This window comes from Morus notabilis, unplaced genomic scaffold, assembly GCF_000414095.1.
Source record: "Morus notabilis unplaced genomic scaffold, ASM41409v2 Scaffold256, whole genome shotgun sequence".
NCBI classification, from domain to species: domain Eukaryota; kingdom Viridiplantae; phylum Streptophyta; class Magnoliopsida; order Rosales; family Moraceae; genus Morus; species Morus notabilis.
In genome coordinates, this window is record NW_010367627.1 from 4,115 (window position 1) to 18,175 (window position 14,061).

The window sequence follows — 14,061 nt, forward strand, 5'->3', positions numbered from 1 at the left end:
TGGTATGGCCGGATTTTGAGGGGGAGAGAAAAGCTAGGGAAAAAAAATGAGGCTTATCCTATGGTGGTTCCTTTTATAGGCACTTAGAAATTATTTTTTTAACACCACATCAACTCTCTCAATCAACCAAATTTTGGTTCAATTTCCCCCAATCTTGGCCGGTTATGGAAGGAAAAAGGAGAAGCCAAAATTGCCATTAATTCCCCTTCAACCACTACCATCCCATCACCTTAACTTGTAGCCTTCTAACATACTCAACATATAACCAAAATTTTTGGATATAACTTCCTAAGGATGGCCGGCCAAGTGAAGAGAAAAAAAGAGAAAAAAAACTAATCATTAGTCCTATTCACCTCTCTCATCACATCTCATCAAATCACACACACTAACCTACACCTTGTACTTTTGTCCATTCCCTTAACTTACTCATTAAAACTGTCCAAAATCATACTGACAGTTATTTTCTCCTGTATACGGGTTCTGGATGCTAGGTTGTACTGTGCTGGGAGATTCTTAAAATTAAGATTCTCTAACTGTATCTATACTGGAAATTCTTCCGTTTTAAAGTACGGTGAGAATTTATCGATCGAATTTACTTGATCGGAAAAATGTGAACTTAACGTGAAATCTGCTACAGAATTTAGGAATGCAGATGTTAATTCCCTAAATCCTTCAATCACAAAATGTACATAGTATAATAATTTTCCAGGAAAATCCTTGACTTGAATACATAAATTATATTATTAAAATTATGAGATTTTTCTTGATTACTACAAAAAATACACATAAATAAAAAATAATTTTAATTTCGTGATTATAATCACGAACTAAACGTCTCCTTACAAAAAAGTGTGCTGTATACAAAGCAGTAGGTCCCACCAGGAAAACGACACAGGAGAAGCTCGGAGACGAGGAAACTGTCGTGAAAACGGAGGATAAGATAAAATTTCAAAATAGGCATAGAAAAACTCCCTTAACCGCTACTAAGAAGAAGAAGAAGAAGAAGAAGAAGGGGATTTCAGATTAGAAACAGCAAAAGGTAAAAGCTTCCTCCGGCAAGCACCAATTTTCGTCAGTCACCGACGGTTGCATGGAAATCCGGTGCATCCGAGTGCATTAAATCGTAATTGCATGTGGTTGATGGCAACGCTTCCACGTGTCCCGTCGTTGTTGGTCTCAGTCACTTCCGTGAGTGAATGCCGTAAATGCAGTTCGTTGAAATCCTCAATTGCACTTCCAGAACCTTCCAACTACTTCTCTGTTTCTCTTAGTTGTATTTCTTCTTCGTTAAAAGCAAAGAAATCGAAACGATTTGGGAATTCTCTCTCTGTTTCGGCGGCAATGGCGGATTTGGCTACTGTTCTCGTTACTGGAGCTGGTGGCAGGACTGGTATTTTTTTTTTCTGTTTGTTTCTCGAGAAAATAGGAAGATCTATGGTTTTGTTTTTGCTTCTTTCTGTTTCTTTTTCAGATGAGTTTCTTAGGTGTTGAAGGAAACGTGCTCAGGTTTTGATGATTGTGAAAATGATATTTCAGCTGCTAAACGCTGGTCCAAGCTTTGTATATTGATTTTTTATTTTCAGCAACAAAATAATTAAAAAAAAAAGATGTTGGAGGAAGCACTTTGTTGTTTTTCTAATTATTTCCTTCAAAAATTTACTGTTTTTCCGTGAACAATTATTTTTATGTAGTAAAGATTATTTTTTTCTTTCCTGCTAAACTTTCTGTGGTTTTATACAGTAAAGATTAATTAATAAAGAAAGCCTTATTTTGAGGCCTGAAATTGTAAAAACAGCAATTTGATTTAATTGGTAGAATCACACTCCTGAATGGCTCTTACACGAAATCTTCAAGTTATAATGTTATATGGAAAACACAAAATTCACTTGTATCAACTGAAGATTTCCTTGATTCTTTGAAGAATCTTAGTTGAATAATTTTTTTTGCCCCATTTCTCTGAGCTTTTTGCTGCTATTGTTGTATTTCAATTAGAGATTTCCAGCATTCTATTAGTCTGTGTTTAGAGATCTGTCTGTGATCAATATGGAATTGGTCGAATTTTGGCAGGTCAAATAGTTTATAAGAAGTTGAAGGAGAGGTCGGGCCAGTATGTTGCTAGAGGTCTGGTTAGGACGGATGAGAGCAAGGAGAAATTGGGAGGAGCGGACGATCTTTACGTCGGAGACATAAGGGATGCCAACAGTATTGCTCCAGCGATTCAAGGTATCGATGCTCTTATAATCTTGACGAGCGCCGTGCCAAAGATGAAAACAGGGTTTGATCCAACCCAAGGCGGGCGGCCTGAGTTCTACTTCGATGAGGGTGCATATCCTGAGCAGGTATAGTTTCTGATTCCAAAGCTGTTTGATTCCAGATGTTGAGGAGAGAGGTGAGAGAGAGAAATGGAAAGATAAGAAGAAGAACGATTGATGGGGAATTCTGAATAATTTCAATAGACAATAATCAAGGTCCGATTGAAAATAGAACCACTACTTCTATTTCTAGAGACAATAGAACAAAGCACTACATAAAGATAAAATAATGAAAATAAATCAGAAATAGACCAATTTCTAAACCACAAATTTACGCCCAATATAAGTGCTTAATCCAATAGTATTATCTCTGCCACTGTTTTTCTTGAATAATGTCATTTTTTTTTTTTTTACTTGGATTGATTTGGTATTTGCTTTATTGCATTCTAGGTTGATTGGATTGGTCAGAAGATTCAGATAGATGCTGGTAAGAATTCCATTCCAGCTTTGCGTATTGCGATTGTTTGATCTATTTCTTGTTTTGGTTAGTAGGTTCTGATTCCGTTGGTTGTTGATGAGCAGCCAAGGCTGCAGGAGTTAAGCAAATTGTGTTAATTGGCTCTATGGGTGGAACAGATCCTAATCATCCCTTGAACAGCTTAGGAAATGGAAATATATTGGTCAGTACTCTCCTATAGTTACTCTTAAGTTAACCCCTCCGTGTGATTGTGTCAATTAGTTTAAACATATTTTACACTCTTAGTTTATATACCTTTTGCTTGATGAATATTCTGATTGCTGAAACACCGCAATCAATCTTTACTGTTTCATAGATTTGGAAGAGGAAAGCTGAGCAGTATCTGGCCGACTCTGGTGTTCCATACACAATTATAAGGTAGAACAACAAATTTTTTTCCTGGAATTAAGAACAATACAAGAGAATAGAAAAGCGAAAATGGAATTCTTTCGTTGTACAAATATATCGTACTGGTTATTGGTCTTTTACTATTTGTACTGTTAATTTGACTTAGAGTGTATTTCTCTTACTGATTTAGGGCTGGAGGCTTGCAAGACAAGGAAGGTGGCGCCCGGGAACTGCTTGTGGGGAAGGATGACGAGCTTCTCAAGACGGAAACGAGAACCGTTACCAGGGCTGATGTTGCAGAAGTCTGCATTCAGGTATTGCTTTTACGGGCTTTGCAATCGGTGTTTCCCCGACTCTTTTCTCTGCTTATCCCAAAACAACATTGATTTTCGGTTACCTTTACTAAGTAGCTTTACTTTGTGCCTTTTGCTTTTAACCAGGCACTGCAGTTTGAGGAGGCCAAGTTTAAGGCCTTTGATCTGGCATCGAAGCCCGAGGGAGCTGGTACACCTACAAAGGATTTCAAGGCCTTATTTTCCCAAATCAACACTCGTTTTTAATCTCACTCTGATGATGCTGGTGTAGTAAGTTCTATGATGTCCGTCTTAGTTGCACTCGGAACATTTTTATTTACTTTTCGGAGAGTAATATTGGCTATTCTTCATGCCTGTACACACATTGTTAAAGCTGATGATAACCTGTGGATTCGATTGTCGTTTATGGTATTCTGAGGGATTATACTCGTAAGCCATACGCCCACGATGATTATTCATAAGATCCATATATGAATATTACTATGATGCTCTAAAATCATAAAAGGAAAAGAAAACAATTCTGTCTTAAGCATATATTACTCACTAATATATATATATTTTAAAAAAACCCACTTTTGCAAGCAGCCTTTAAATCTTTGTTCCTTAATATCTAATTGGTCTTCAGCGTCATTTTGCTTCCCTGATTTCAACTTTTAAAGGTCTTACAATAGTCTCAAAGCCTACCATTCTGTTGTCTTTTTGAACGTCTTAGAACAGTTAAAAGCTTTACTTCTTGCGCAATAAACTGCTATTTGGACATCAACAATAATAACATCAGTCACTAAGGTTGCAAATTCAGAATATTTCGTATCTTGGTATGTTCCTCTTCTGTAGCTGGAAATGAATATAACAATAGAAAAAGAAGCGCAATTTCATTTGAATTCTAAAATGGAAGGCCCTTAAGAATATGCATTGTCCTCATTTTGATGTTGAAGTGTAGTCTAGCTATAAACTGTCGACTTTTAAAAATGAGTAAGATTTTCCATAAAAAAAATGGCACATGAGTATTGTAAGAGATAAAATGGTTAAAAAACAAACAAATCTAAAAAGCTATTCGAAAATGGGAAAAAAAAAAAAAAAACACAAGATTTAGACGGGCAACACAATCTTTTTTTTTTTCAGACCTACTTCTTTTCTCTTTTCATATTTCTTTTTCAAAACCATTTGTTTTAATAATATACTATTTTTTTTCTCTCTCTTAAAAATCTTCACGTGCTATCCTGAGGTGAGATTATGTCTGAAAATGGATAATTCGAGAAAAATGCAAAACTAAAACTAGATATCGGGGCTGAAAAAAATAAAAAAATAAAAAAAAACCTAAATATCGGGATCAAAATAACGTGAAAAATTCCAACAAACCAAAAACGTCATATTTTTATTTTCCTTAAAACTCCTATTCCATATCTTCAACGAAACACACAAAGTCAGAAAGAGACTCAGAGGAGAGCAGAAAAATGGCGGTTTTCGTTTGCCATAAAGCTGTGACAGTGGTAGTGGTGGCCAAGTCCCAATCTCAAAACCCAAGCCCTAACTTCTCCAGCTCCCTCAGCTTCCGCCATAGCCAAAAGCTTACACCTTCATTATTCAACGCCCTCCCTCTACGTCGTCGTTTAGTCGTCGTCAATGGACATAACGAGGGCTCAAATTCCGACCTAGACAAACCACAAGGTTCTCTCTCTCTCTCTCTAAAAATGTTTTCAATTAAGTGTTAAATTTCAATAACTTAAACACAATTTTTGCCTCTAATTAGACCAGGAAGTGGACAATTTGGGCGTTAGAGCTGCTTTGTCAATTCTAAAATTCTACAAAGGTAAGCCTTTATTATTTCAATTTTTTTAAGCAATAAATTGTTATTTGGATAATCGAAAAATAAAAAAATTGTGGGTATTTTGAATTGGGAAATTTTCAGGAGAAATCTCACCGCTGTTGCCCAAGAGTTGTCGTTACGTTCCAACGTGTAGTGAGTATTCCATGGAAGCTTACAAGAAATATGGAGTTGTTAAGGGCACCATTTTGACTACTTGGCGTCTCTGTCGTTGTAATCCCCTTGGTAATTATTTATTTATTTTTTTCTTTTTTGGGTTAATCCTACTCATCCTAATCTATCATTTTGTTTCAGTTTTGCGAAATACAGAATATGTATGTGATCTTTAGGAAAAGTAACTAAAAAATTTATTTATGTTTCGTATTGTTTTTAACATCCAACTGACAAGAAAAATTAAAATGGAAATAAACTGATAGTTTAAGAACTCATTTATTTTACCGATTCGAGTTTTTAGTTCTAAGTTTTTATAGTGAAAAGCTCTCAGAAAATGTCACATCTAACTTTTTATGCTACAGTGAAAAGTTTTCACAAAATGTAACATCTTAGCTCGAATTGAAAACTCAAATTCGCGAAGTGAACGAAACATAAATTTGGGACAGTTTTGGGATCATTTGTGATATTAACTTTTTTTTTTTTTTTGGGTTTAGTTTTGTTTTAAATGAAAAAATTCAGGTTCGTTTATTTTACCGATTTAAGTTTTTGTACAGTAAAAAACTCTTAAAAACAGTCACATTTATAATAAGTTTTTTTTACATAAATTTACATTTTAATTTAAATTAAAAATTCGAATAAGTAAACACGTCATCAATCTTGTATGATGAGAATTTTTTGTTTTGTCTTTTGGTCAGGTGGGTCTGGATTTGATCCTCCACGATGGTTTGGTGAGACGAGTTTACCTGAAGAATAGCTCTACTTCAATTTCCTTATTGACAAAACAAATAGTACAGTCAAAATTGAGGTTGTAGTGCTAGTTTGTACATTCCTTTTATTTGTTTTTAAAGCTGTGTAATTGTCTGATATAAATATTGATGTACATAAATTCACACATGTTATGTTTTATATTGCATTTTTAGCTTTTCATAAGTTGCCACTTACGAGAAGGCTTTTTTTGGATGAACAATAAAATTGATGGTCTTAACAACTTCCAAATGTGCACAAATGATTATCTCTTTCGTTTTCATTGTAAGATGACTATAGTTTGCTTAATAGACAGAGAATAGGTTTACAGCTTTATTACCCAGGGTAGTCACATCTCTTTGATGAGATTTTGAACTTCTTATGTATTATGAGTTTAAGTTTATTATCTCCTATGCAAGTGATGAAGCCAAAGTCATATTCAGCATCAAAAAGTGTAAAAATAGCATGTTTGATATGTTATTTTAATTTGTGCTCCATGTTATTTCAATTACTAAATCTATCTTTTGTCATAAACTTTTACAACTTTATATAATACGGTGCACCGTATTATATTATATTGTATTGTATAATATTGTATTGCATTGTATAATTTTTATATAATAAGGTGTTTGGTTTGTGGTATTATTAAACATTATATTATTTTTACTATTGTAATCTATTTATGTATTAGTTTGTAATAAGGTAAAATTTAGGCTTAATTATAACTTAATTCGACTCTAATCTCGATCCGAACCCAACATTTAGAGGAAGCAAAGGAGAAAATAGAGTTGCCATATATGAGTCTTTTTGCAAAAATTTTTTTAAAAAGGGGTCAAGTTGTATTTTTTTAAAAATCAAGGTGCAAAATTATAATTTTAAAAAAGTTAAGGGATTAAAAATATAATTTTCAAAAAATTGAGGGGTCAAAACATAATTTTTTAAAAGTTTAGAGGTCAAATATAATTTTTAAAAAGTCTAGGGGTCAAAATGTAATTTTTTAAAAAATATAAACTCAACATCACTCCGGTACTGAAACTTGACCCCTACGTCGGTCCCAAAACCCAATCCCAAGCCTTGTTTGTGAAATATTTTAAATGTTTTTAATATGATATTTTATGTTAAATTACATAATACGGTCTAGTACATAGTTTTTTATTTTTTCATGTTGGATATCACCTTTCGTATTGTATTAATTTTGAATCTCGTATTAAATTGTACAATATATAAATATCACCAAACATTGTATTATTATTAAATAATAGAATACGGAGTGTTTATACGGTGTACCAAATATGCCATTAAGTTTTAAAATTATTTGAAAATGTTAATGTTGTAATGGTTAAATTAATTAAACACCAATAACAATGAAATGACAAAATTTGACATATATTATGCTGTATATTATATGCCAAATTTATACCATGAATAACATCGCATCCGCATTAGAGAGTGATTTTATTTCTCAAATGCTAAAATTGTTATTTATGTGCTAAATTATTCCTTTGAATTTTCAATCTAGTAACAACAGCTTCGAGATATATCTTCTATCTCAAAATTAGACTATTAGCTACAATTTCTCCACAAAAAGTCTCTGAAGGACCAAGTCATTTTATTCTTTGACGTTTGTTTTATGTATTTGTTCCTAATTTTAAATCACGATTTATGATTTTCTACAGTATTTTTCTCTCATAAAAAACACACGTAAAATGAGAATGATTCTAAATTATAGTTCTGAATCTATAAACCAAACGTCCACGCACAATCTAAAACCACAGTTCGGCTCATAGTTTTTGGTATCCATGAAAGCAACCATTAGTCACTGAACATTTTTTTAAACACCCGCACATACACCACATATAAATTATAATTGGTTGAGAGATAAGTGTACCAAAATAAAAGATTTAACATGTACTCAGGTTATTTTTGCTAATTAGGGATAAATAACTTGAATTATATTTTAGTTCAAATTTGACACCTGATATTTATTTTTAGATAGTATGCTACCAGATCTATTAAAAAAAAAAAAAAAAAAAAATTCCACATGTTACCCCGTTTGTTAGAAATCCAGTCACGTGGGTGAATTTTAGATAATTCTCTTTTTTATGTATTTTCTAAACATACAAATTTTTAAAAACGTGTAGATTTGGAGAAATGAACATCCAAGTACCAAGACTATTAATGCGTCCGTGAACACAATTCATGAGTTGCTAACTCCAGTTGTTAATTCAGCAGTGGATAATGTGGATATAAGACTGGTCATCGTTTTTCCTCTCTTTTATCCTGAATTCATTGTTCTTAAAAAATTTTACTTAATAAAACATTTTGTATAAATGAATGACCAAGATTCTCATTTCATTAATCGTATGTTCAATGTTTCTACCAATATAGTATGCTCAATGTGGGACTTTAAGCACATGAGGTATGAGTAAGCAGCAATTAAGTTAAAAAGTTACTCATATAGATATAACGTTAATGTGGAACTTTTCATTTTTTTCTTAATTCTTTTTTGGCCTAACTGGGAAGAAGTTTAAAAAATAACTCCAGATAAGGTTTAGCACCCACGCTCGATTCACGGGTTCGAATTATGTGGTTTTGAACTAAAAGTTTTGAATCTATTTTTTAGACCTATTTAGTGGTCGGAAGTGTAAAGTTTAAACATGAAATAAAACATCACATCAGAAAATAAAGGTCTGAACTAGTGTTTAGTTAGTGTGTAGACTGATGTTAACACGAGAGCAGTTTTTCGCCACTTTTCTGTAGATGAGGGGGTGAGAATGCATGTTTTAAAGATAAGGGGGCAATTTGACACATGGTACACTGTTCAAGGGGTATTTTTAAAATTAATCCCATAAATAATTAATACACACAGTATTATATAATAATAGGCTAAGATTAATTAGCTCATTACAGGATTAAAAATGAAAATTTCTGACTCAAGTGTGTCAAGAGAGTTTCCCATGCAGATGAGGATTAAAAATGAAAATTTCTATCAAAATATGACCATTAAGGTAATCATACAAGAAAATATGACCCACTTTTTAGAGTTGCAGGTTTTTTTTTTTTTTTTTTTTTTTTTTTTTTTTTTTTAAATTTTACAAAAGTTTTTTTTTAAATCTTACCAAAGAAATTCTCCTAAACGAATCTTTAATTAGGAAAGAGGCAAGTCAATTAGCATATAAAATTCCAAACTAATATTTTATTGATAAAGAATTCCTCATACCTAAAGTCCTAAACAACAAACGACTAAAGTCACATCAACGAGGAGTGAGTAAAGTGGTCCTAAATTCCCCCACCACGCAAAAGAGGCACTTTCACTTAAACTCCAAATGACTGGTCCTAATATTTTATGGCTAACTTTTCTTTGCGGAATCAAAAAATATCATTTAAATTTTATCTAGTGCAGTCAACCTCGATCCAAGACATCTTCATACCACAACTCTTAATTCCAATCCAACTCCAGACGTCTCTAGAATTCTTGTGGGCCAACACTTTGATCGAGATTGCAAGAAAATTCATTCACTTTTTCAGATAATTTTATTCTTACTTTTGTGAGCAAAATGGTCGCTCAAGGACTTGTTTATTCTTACTTTATGAGTACTAAACCTTTCAATAAATTTAATTAAACAAAAAGTTCCAATATAAGTATTATAGATTGATTAAATGCCTTGAAAGCATCTGATTCTTCAACATCCATTTCATAAAACATGTGAATGAAACTGCCCAATAAAGAGCAAAGCAAGAAGAAACTACAAAGGAGAGAGAGAGAGAGAGAGAGCAACTCATAAGAACTCGTACGCATCTTCTTCTCTGCTTTATTGAGCTGAAAAGGGTTGGTTTATGACTTCATGTACAAGCAGAACCTTTTTTCTTTTTTGTTTGCTGATTACCCCATTTGACCAAAAGATGAAGCAGCTTCTTATTAAAAATACAAGACGTGTAAAACAAATTGTTACATGGTTATGTAAGTGAAGGACTAAGCACCTTTTACAGTGGCATTATCTCAGCAGGACCAAAAAGGCAGATCTCGTGAAACCATCAAAAACAGCTACAACACTAGCCTGCCAGGTTAGGTTATAATCAAATTGTAAAATGCAGAACACAAAGGAATAAAGAAGAATTAAAAAGTGAAATAATTATGAAAAACTAGAAATGAAGAGGAATTACCTTTGATCCTCAATTGTAACTCTCCTTTCGAATGCTGAACCTTGGAGGCAGACCCAGAGCACTCGCCGAGCCTTCCAAATATGAATATCTTAGGCAGGTTTCCACGAAGAAAGGGCGAAGATGATTCGCCCTTTCCATCCCTGAACCAACCACCCGCCATCTTCATCGATTATAAAGTCCCTATGGTAAGTTGACCTTACTCTCTCAGATACCCTCTTCACAATATCCCTTCCAAAAGGGATTTGTACAAACCCGGACCTCATGATGCGGATTTGCCATTGTTTGTATGTCTCTGGTCTTTCCACTCTTGGCCAGCCCTCACAAGCTATGACATTTAAAGCCTCCCTGCCAAAGATCTCTTTCTCAATCAGCATCCGTTCTGGTTCCCCACGAGGTACAATAGTTTCGAGCATGTCGAATATTGCTGAGAAGTGAAACAATGCTTCCCGAAACCGGGTGACAAAGAAGGGTGCATTGTAAGCTCCATTAACAATCCCATGGATGAAGATATCAGGATTAATTTTCCTTATTAAATTAAGAACCATATTCCTTCCGCTTTCCACCGACACACTCTCATCGAGCAGGTTCTTTCCCCGATACAAACAATTAACTACGACGACTTCGTCCTTGTCAATCTTGAGTTCCTCAACTGTAATGGTTTCCCACTTCTTTGCAATTGCGTTGTACTTGAATGGCACTTTGAAAGTCTCCGCATAAGTTGCTAAGCGGCGTCCAGTTTCCTCAACTCGCTCCGCTGGTCGAAAGCCAGGTTGGGGAAATTCTATTCCAGTAATCCGAAGCTCTGGCGGTCCACCGTCTCTCATTGAGAGGCGTTGAATAAAGGTGGGCCACTGAAATCCATAAAGGATACCGAAGTCTATGACATGAACCCTTGTTGCTTTTGATGATATCTGCATTATTGTCTTATTTGATGGAAAATTAGACATCTTCCTGAATGGGCAGGCAGCAAGGTAAAGACGGTAAGCTTTCAACATATCAGCAGCACATGTTTTTTTGCTAACAAGGCCTTTGTAAATCTGGCTACCTGTACCAGCCAAGCGTGCCTCGAGGCCATCCGCAAAGCAACTAGCCAATCGTTGATTTCCATCACCAAAAGGTGAGGAGTGCTGCCTAACCTGCTTTAGCAGTTCATTTGCAGTCCTATGATCATCAGCTGCAACCGCTTGCGCACATTGGATCAACAGAGTTCTCAAATCGACTACCTGCTTCTTCCCACCAAGTTTCTTACCACGACCCTTTCCTCTTCCATTTGATCCTTTTAATTGACCATTTTCTTGCATACTTTTGCTAAGTCCGTTCCTCAAGGTCTCGCGGAAAGATGACAAATGACACTTACCATCCCCATTACCACAAAGCAGCACAAGATCAAACATCTTTGATCGCAAAGTGGATTCAATGTAAACAGCCGCTAGCTTGCTACTCCTCTCCTCTTCGACATCTTCTTCCTCCCTATAAGGGTTCTTCCTCCCCCTAGAGCCTCCGGGTGAAAATTCCCCATTATCCTTTTTCTCCACCTTGACTGAAACCTCAGTAGGAGCCCCACCCTTCGGATCCAGAGAAGACAATCCATTCGTGTCTAGATTGACAAACAACTCAGTTCTAGCGGGAAGAAACCTACTAGCCTCCTCAACCCCCTTCTGAAACTGCCACACGGATTGACTCTCACTACTCAAATCAGGGACCTGAATAATACTACTAGGAGAATCCAAAAACCCATCCACGCTGCTAAATCCACTATTTGAAGAGCAGTAAGATGATTGGGAAATTCCATAAACAGGAAGATATTGTAATTGAGAGGTGTATTCACTTAGATTTTGACTCATGGTATTATCACCCAAATATTCACGACTATTGTAACTACTAGTGGTGTAATTGGTGCAATTTCCAGCGAAATTTTCATCTGGGCTATCACCATTGTTAAATATGTAACCATAGTTCTGTTCTGGGGAAGGCGGATACTTCTTCCCAAGAACTTCGTAGAACGGCTTTTCAGCAGCCTGAAGATCTAAAGACTCTTGAAGCACACAAGTTTTATCCCCCATGTCCTCCTCCATGAGAATCTGGCTTATGTACTTCAACACCGTGTCCGAAAAGTCACAGTCTTCAGGGGAAAATTCCTCATGGCTCGCACCCGAAATCGAATTTCCACTATCAATTGGGGTCAGATCAGTTGAAGGGTAATGAAATCTACTATGGCTAGGATCCAAAAAGCCATTGTGACTATTATTCCCAATGATATCGAATCGGGGCACGGCCATAACATTCGGATTCGGAAGAACCGAAAGAGGTTGGTTTCCCGTATGAACTCCATTGATGGAGCTAGAAAATCCCCTAAGACGCGGATCCATTGTCATCTACTTAGCAAAAAAAAAAAAAAAAAATCCAACAAAATCCCCAAATTGAAAGTCCTCCAAATTCAAAAACTTCAACCTTTTTCTTCTTCAAAAACAAGCTCAGTCTCGGTTCCAAACCCTAAAAATTATCACAAAAAATGAAAAACCACACATATGAAACCCAACATTTTTGCATCAACAAAACAAAATACCAAAACTTCCAATTCAAGTACAATCTAAACAGAGTGAAATTTCAAATAAAGAGAGCAAAAATGAAAAAAAAAAAAAAAAAAACAGCAGTATCTTTCATTTTCAATACGAACAAAGAATATATATATATATATACATATATAAATATCCATCATAAGAGTAAAAAAAAATAATAACAAAGATAACTTAAAAGATTAAACTCTTACCTTACAGAAGCTCAATCCCAAAGCTCTGATTAAAGAAAGAAGAAGAAGAAGAAAGAGAAAATGACAGAGAGAGTTAAAGAACTGATATCATGATTAAAAACTAATGTCAGTCGTCTTCATTTTCTTCAAGTTGAGTAGACTAAATCATAGCCGTTGATGTCACTTCAAAGCTCTTGTCTCCGTCTAAATTATTGTACCGTGGTCCAATTCCTATTTGACCTATTACTTTTCGCCACGTGTTCTGCTTTATTGAAAATCACATCGAGTTTTTAATTTAAATTGAGATATAATTTTATATGAGAACTTTTTACTGTAATAAAAAAGTTAAATGCGACTATTTTTAAGAGCTTTTTATTATAACAAAACGTGAATCAGTGAAATGAACGAGACCTTAGAATTTAAATTTTGTTACAGTAAAAAATTCTCTGAAACAGTCACATCTAATTTTTTTGCTATAGTAAAAAACTCTCACATAAAGTCACATTTTAACTCGAATCAATGAACTAAATGGGCCCTAAATTTTCATTTTTTTTCCTTGACGTTTTGAGGTTGTGTGTCGCCGGACCATGATGATAGGGACTGGACCACACCCCGCGTTCTCTCGCTGGCTGAATTGACCAAAATAGCCTCGGTCCTTTGATGCAAGATTGACACTTGTCTTTATATGCATTTGGTTGGTATATTCGTATTATGATTTGAATTATAATTCGTGATTCGTTATAATAATTTTTTTAAAAAAACACATATAAATTAAAAATAATTTAAATTATAATTTTAAATTCATAAATTAAACGTCAATTTTTTAAATTAACGGTGAAAAACGTAAGACGACAATTAGAGTGCGGACCAAATGGGAATTTGGTCCCTCACACTTTACTATTTTGTTTTTTGAACTTAAGTGAGAGAGAGAATCTCAAAAAAAAAAAAAAAAAAAAAAAAAGGAGAAGGGGAGGGCACATTAGAATGAGTTTCCA

At 34.5% G+C, this 14,061-nt stretch overlaps 3 protein-coding genes across 4 annotated transcripts; 2 read left to right on the top strand and 1 right to left on the bottom strand.

The window, feature by feature from the left end:
- Positions 1–951: 951 nt before the first annotated feature.
- LOC21404130 (uncharacterized protein At5g02240) lies at positions 952–3,864 on the top strand. Its single transcript, XM_010113144.2, has 7 exons — positions 952–1,390; positions 2,068–2,339; positions 2,703–2,739; positions 2,835–2,932; positions 3,086–3,147; positions 3,308–3,431; positions 3,558–3,864. Exons 1-7 carry the CDS (start codon positions 1,132–1,134, stop codon positions 3,675–3,677), a joined length of 972 nt encoding a protein of 323 aa, XP_010111446.1. The 5' UTR covers positions 952–1,131; the 3' UTR covers positions 3,678–3,864.
- Positions 3,865–4,675: 811 nt separating this feature from the next.
- LOC21404131 (UPF0161 protein At3g09310) lies at positions 4,676–6,340 on the top strand. The gene is made up of 4 exons (XM_010113145.2): positions 4,676–5,099; positions 5,182–5,241; positions 5,341–5,481; positions 6,105–6,340. Exons 1-4 carry the CDS (start codon positions 4,886–4,888, stop codon positions 6,161–6,163), a joined length of 474 nt encoding a protein of 157 aa, XP_010111447.1. The 5' UTR covers positions 4,676–4,885; the 3' UTR covers positions 6,164–6,340.
- Positions 6,341–9,772: 3,432 nt separating this feature from the next.
- Positions 9,773–13,169, bottom strand: LOC21404132 (scarecrow-like protein 9). Of its 2 annotated transcripts, XM_024175456.1 has the most exons (4): positions 13,088–13,169; positions 10,318–12,810; positions 10,135–10,211; positions 9,773–10,032 (listed from the first exon to the last, which is right to left on the bottom strand). In XM_024175456.1, the coding sequence occupies exon 2, from the start codon at positions 12,690–12,692 to the stop codon at positions 10,407–10,409; it is 2,286 nt and encodes a 761-aa protein (XP_024031224.1). In that variant the 5' UTR covers positions 12,693–12,810; positions 13,088–13,169; the 3' UTR covers positions 9,773–10,032; positions 10,135–10,211; positions 10,318–10,406. The 2 variants fall into 2 exon arrangements, with proteins under 2 accessions (XP_024031224.1, XP_010111448.2); XM_010113146.2 differs by having other exon boundaries at positions 9,773–10,211.
- Positions 13,170–14,061: the final 892 nt, after the last annotated feature.

Bases quoted from the DNA above. Each gene is read 5' to 3' on its own strand.
- LOC21404130 (XM_010113144.2), top strand. From the start codon at position 1,132: ATGTGGTTGATGGCAACGCTTCCACGTGTCCCGTCGTTGTTGGTCTCA. The intron at 2,340-2,702 runs GTATAGTTTCTG...ATTGCATTCTAG, and splicing joins AGGGTGCATATCCTGAGCAG to GTTGATTGGATTGGTCAGAA. The intron at 2,740-2,834 runs GTAAGAATTCCA...GTTGATGAGCAG, and splicing joins GAAGATTCAGATAGATGCTG to CCAAGGCTGCAGGAGTTAAG.
- LOC21404131 (XM_010113145.2), top strand. From the start codon at position 4,886: ATGGCGGTTTTCGTTTGCCATAAAGCTGTGACAGTGGTAGTGGTGGCC. The intron at 5,100-5,181 runs GTTCTCTCTCTC...GCCTCTAATTAG, and splicing joins CGACCTAGACAAACCACAAG to ACCAGGAAGTGGACAATTTG. The intron at 5,242-5,340 runs GTAAGCCTTTAT...GGAAATTTTCAG, and splicing joins AATTCTAAAATTCTACAAAG to GAGAAATCTCACCGCTGTTG.
- LOC21404132 (XM_024175456.1), bottom strand. From the start codon at position 12,692: ATGACAATGGATCCGCGTCTTAGGGGATTTTCTAGCTCCATCAATGGA.